Here is a 5,316-nt window from a genome sequence, read left to right as displayed (position 1 = left end):
GGCCCAGTGTCCCAGCTTCTGCTCTGATCCAGCTCTAGCATTAACCAAGCTTCGTGGCTGTGGGTAGAACAACTTCTCCAGTCCTCAATTTTCTCATCTATAAAATGAGGCGGTGGGATTAGGCCCATGATTTTAGAAATAAACATCAAAAACAGCAAAGAAAGTAAGAGAAGAAGAAGGGACGAGACGATGTGTAAACCATTGCTGAGCTGAGCCCGGACTTGCCATGGTGTGGATTAGATAATGCTGCTTCTCCTCACATGGAATTGTGGGAAATTCCCCAAAACTGTGACCGGAGCCAGCTTTAGGCAAGGCTTTTTCTCCTTCTGGAAAGAACATCTGAACTCAGTCACCTCGGACTCTGCCTTCCTACTCTTTCTCCTCCTTTGTGTGGAACATTTCTCCTTGGTGATTCTTTTAGTGCATTTTAAAAATATTGAAAATAGACATTTTATTTTGTTTATACAAGGTACAATGTCAAAATACAAATCATATATAATGTGTAGCTATAATAGACAAGGAAGTATAAATATAAACACATATATATTTAAAATGGCACTGAGTTGAGGTTTCTTCTTTGCGGATCCTTTGATGGAGAGGATTCGCTTGGCTCAGCATCTCTCCCACCTTTCCCGGGTCCCTGTCTGTGTGTGCAGAGCAGCTGGAGACAGGGTGGTTAGAAGCCCCAGTGCTGGTGTCTTCCCTGGAGACACCTCCCATGCCAGGAGGAGCCTTGTAGTTGACAGAGAGCTTCAGGTTTGTCACTTTTCTCTGTGAACTGCAAGTCAGGATGAGGGACAGAAGGTTCGGGGCAGGGGTTTTATTTCATTACCACAAGTATTCCAGGCAGCTCACACTGTAATAAAATAAAACCCTTGCCCAGAAGCCTTTGGTCTCTCCTGGGAAGCTGGGCCCTGGATCCGAGGCAGGCAGGTGGTGCCCATGGGAAGGCGGAGAACCTGCTTCCCCGCGCAGGAAGCGCCGACCCCGCAGTCCGTGAGATCCTGCTGGGACGTCTGAGAGGCCTGGTGGGCTTGCTCCTGGAGCCCACCTCCTTGCACCTCTTCTCAGTCGTCTTTAGCTAAAGCAGATAGGCTCCTTCACTCCGGACATAGCTGGGCTGGTTTCCCCGAGTTTCAGAGGTCGTGAGAGCAGTTTTCCAAGTCTTCATCTCTGCTGCTGGTCTCCCCAGTCACCGGCAGAGCCTCCATGGCTTCCATTTCAATGCTGGCCGGCGGGGGAGTTTGCCTGCAAAGCAGGTGGTTCATAGGTTTTGAAAAGAGGAGGGGGTTGGCCTCAAATCAACACGCTTCCCACTGAGCATGTCCAGCACTGTGGGGATGGCAGGAGCAGACAGAGGCCCTGCCACAGGAGTCAGACAGAGAGCACTTAGTCCTCAGAGATGGAGAGAACCTAGAATGCCTACCTCTACAGAGAGTATTAAATCCTATCTAGTGGCCAGTTGTGGTGGCGCATGCCTGTAATCCCAGCACTTTAGGAGGTTGAGGTGGGAGGATCGCTTGAGCCCAGGAGTTCAAGACCAACCAGGGCAATATGACGAGAATAATAAATCCTCTCTAGGTATTTCCAACCTCCCCATCCACCAAAGATCCACCAAACGTTGTTGGAGCAACTCACGCCACCCCGCGCTCACCCCATGCTTTGCCAGTCCTCTGCCAAAAAGCCCTTCAAATGGCAGGAATAAGAAAAGGAGAGAGTGACTGGGAGCCTGGCCAAACCAGACTTGATCATCTTGAAAAAAGTGATTTAATATTCATGAAGCTTTTAAAAACAGTTCTTAGCACTTAGTACGTGTGAAATAAAGAAAGAAATACACAAGTCAATCAGCTCCTGAATGACAAGCACAGGGGAGGCAGGACACTGGGTGCCGACGCCCTGGGCATCTGGCCGGCACCTTCTCCCGGGGCAGGTGAAACGTCCCTCCGGAGGAGCAGCAGCTCTTTAGGCCATTTTAAGGTGAGCAGTGTGAGCTGCCTGGAGTGAGAGCTAAAATAAGGCAGGATGCGGGTCCATTCACTGAAAATAATTTGCTAACAGCCAATTTGTCAAATGGCAAATCTAATAACCCATTTGCAAAAAACAAGTTTATGGAAAGAATCAGTTCACCAAATGACCAAGTAATTTATCAGATTTATCAATTCTTCTTTTCCTTCTTTTTTTTTTTTTCTGAGACAGGGTCTCGCTCTGTCTCCCAGGCTGGAGTGCAGTGGTGTGATGCCGACTTGCTGCAACCTCTGCAGACAACCATGCCCAGCTAACTTTTTGTATTTTTTGTCAAGATCAGGTTTCACCATGTTGGCCAGGCTGGTCGCAAAAAAAAGCGATCCATCCACTTCAGCCTCCCAAAGTGCTAGGATTACAGGTGTGAGCCACTATGCCTGACCATGCCAATTCTTCCTAAAGATATATTTATTTCACTTTTTGAGCTTTTTAAAAATGAAAAAAATTTTTTGTGTGTGGGGATCGGGTTTCACTATGTTGTCCAGGCTGGTCTCAAACCGCTGGGCTCAAGTAATGCTTCCACCTCAGCCTCCCAAACTGCTGGGATTACAGGCATAAGCCACCATGCCCAACTGAAATATCTTTCATATAGCCAGTAAATATTGCTGTTTTCCTCTTATGAACATACTTATTGGCTGTATATACCAAATTTACAAATCCTTTTTAAGAATATATTTTAATGTAATTTTCATAAAAAGGTGGTATATACATTTAAACATATATTCAGTGAATATATGTATTCATTATAACCTGTTAAAAATATAACTCCAAATTCAGCATTTTATATGGAAATTCTGTAGTTATTAATAATGATATTTTGAAAATTGTTTTAAAAGTCATTTTCTGTTTTGTCAATATTTTTCATTTTTTGAATTCTTTGGACAAATTTTTGAGTAACATCAATGTTTGTTAATTTCTCAACTGTCTATGAGGTTTATGGCATTTTTTATTGGTTGGGATGGTATTCACAGCTTTTGAAGATTTATGTGAAGTTTTAGATACTGGTTTTCATTTTGACTTTATGGTAGCATTTCATGGAATGTTCATTTTGTCAAAATTAGGCTCAAAGGGTCACATAATTTTTATATTGATATCACATTTAGAAAAGAACATTTTATAACTATTAATAGTAACTAAAAGTTTAGTTTGGACAAATCTGAAATCTATATCAGTATGGAATGCTGGAATACTGGTTACTAATTGATAGAAGCACAAAAATAAGGCCAGAATGCCATTTGAGGATTTAACCAAAGAGTAATAACACTGCCTAAAGATTAGAAAAATGAGAAAAATTTAAAAAGTCAGCAAGTGGCAGAAACATTTTTGCCAGAAATGCTAAGATGCAGAATTTCAATGATCAGGAATGCAAAATTAAGGCTAACATGAATGAGTATATTTATAAGAAGGCATACCCCTATTCAATGAGGACCTTCAAGAATATATTCACAGGGATATCACAAGAAGAACGGATAGGATTGCATGCGTTGGCCACCCAGTGCACTTTCTCTGGCCGCCCCATTTCTACCGTGGGCAGGGGTAGGGGGCACTCGGGCTTGGGGCTGGCTCACTGCTCCTCGGCTCTGGCGCTCATTGGCCCCCACAGAAGGGGTGTGTGGTAGCCAATGGCCAGGAAAGGGGTCCTTCTTCGGAGGGGGCATTCTGGAATCACTATGGTGCGGCTCCTTTCGTTTTCTTTTTTTTGAAACAAAGTCTTGCTCTGTTGTCCAGGCTGGAGTGCAGTGGCACAATCTTGGCTCACTGCAACCTCTGCCTCCCAGGTTCAAGCAATTCTCCTGCCTCAGCCTCCCAAGTAGCTGGGATTACAGGTGTGCACCACCACGCTTAGCTAATTTTTGTATTTTTAGTAGAGACAAGGTTTCACCATATTAGAAAGGCTGGTCTCAAACTCCTGACCTCAAGTGATCCACCCACCTCAGCCTCCCAAAGTGCTGGGATTCCAGGTGTGAGCCACCGTGCCCTGCCAGGTGCAGCTCTTTTCTCGTGGGGGAATACTTCCTCTTGCAGAGGGAGTAGCCATGCAACTCACCTTGACTTGATGTAGCATGCCAGGAGAGACACAGCGCTCAGTCCACACAGCAGGACGGTGGATGTGGAGATAGCCACTGAAAGAGAGGAGACCACGCTGAGACACCCAGGAGCATATTCATTGCTATGAATTGCAAATTCTTTACCATGGACATTCTTACAGAGGGATCCAAGGGCCTCCCAACAAGCCTGCTGCTATGGACATTTCTTAAGGTCCATGCAATTCCCTCTATTTTATGTCTAGGTGAAAACACATTCTCTTTCCTGCTGAGGGTGCCAGCTCCCTGTCGTCCCACACCTCTGCTCCTCATCTTTGTCTTCTCGGGCAGAGTGCCTGGGCTGACGGGGCAGGGACAGGGCAAGTCAGGAGGCAGCAGTAAGAGCCTCAAGGGCAAAGCCAGGAGTGGGATGAGGAGAGAGCGCTCTTGCTGCTAAAGCCAGGGTTGAGAAAGCAGACAGGGACACCCCTCCTCTGCTGTCCCCAGTACAACGCCCCCTTTTCTTCAACTCCACAGGTTTAGAAACCATAGCACCCAGTGCCATTTTCCTTCCAATTTCATTTTTTTTCTCACTTGCCATTTTTTTCTTTTCTGTTTTTTGAGACAGGGTTTCCCTCTGTCACCCAGGCTGGAGTGCAGGGGCACTGTCTCGGCTCACTGCAACCTCTGCCTCCTGGACTCAAGTGATTCTCCTGCCCCAGCCTCCTGAGTAGCTGGGACTCCGGGCACACACCGCTACGCCTGGCTAATTTTTTGTGTTTTCAGTAGAGACGGGGTTTCACCACGTTGGCCAGGCTGGTCTCAAATGCCTGACCTCAACTGAACCACCTGCCTCAGCCTTCCAAAGTGCTGGGATTATGCAGGTGAGCCACTGCATCCAGTCTACCTACAACTTTGTTTTATTTTTTTATTTTTTATTTTTTGAGACGAAGTGTCACTCTGTTGCCCAAGCTGGAGTACAGCGGTGTGATCTCGGCTCACTGCAACCTCCAGCTCCAGGTTCAAGCGATTCTCCTGCCTCAGCCTCCTGAGTAGCTGGGACCACAGGCACGTGCCACTATGCCTGGATAATTTTTGTATTTTTAGTAGAGACGGGGTTTCACTATGTTGGGCAGGCTGGTCTTGAACTCCTGACCTCGTGATCCACCTGCCTCAGCCTCCCAAAGTGTTGGGATTACAGGCGTGAACCACTGTGCCCAGCCAACTTTTTCTTTTCTTTCTTTTTTTCTTTTTCTTTCTTTCTTTCTTT

At 46.0% G+C, this 5,316-nt stretch overlaps 1 protein-coding gene across 1 annotated transcript in view; it reads right to left on the bottom strand.

The window, feature by feature from the left end:
- Window positions 1-421: 421 nt before the first annotated feature.
- IL15RA (interleukin 15 receptor, alpha) overlaps window positions 422-5,316 on the bottom strand; it is a 34,924-nt gene continuing 30,029 nt past the window's right edge. Inside the window, exons 7-8 of the mRNA XM_011974951.1 lie at window positions 4,070-4,145; window positions 422-1,248 (exon numbers count right to left, since the gene is read on the bottom strand). Coding sequence (XP_011830341.1) covers window positions 1,137-1,248; window positions 4,070-4,145 — 188 coding nt within the window. The 3' untranslated portion in view covers window positions 422-1,136. The remainder of the gene's footprint in view (window positions 1,249-4,069; window positions 4,146-5,316) is intronic.

This window comes from Mandrillus leucophaeus, unplaced genomic scaffold (assembly GCF_000951045.1).
Source record: "Mandrillus leucophaeus isolate KB7577 unplaced genomic scaffold, Mleu.le_1.0 Scaffold15, whole genome shotgun sequence".
Taxonomy (NCBI): Eukaryota; Metazoa; Chordata; class Mammalia; order Primates; family Cercopithecidae; genus Mandrillus; species Mandrillus leucophaeus.
Note: the sequence above shows the minus strand (reverse complement) of the source record. Positions and strands in the feature narration are given on the sequence as shown.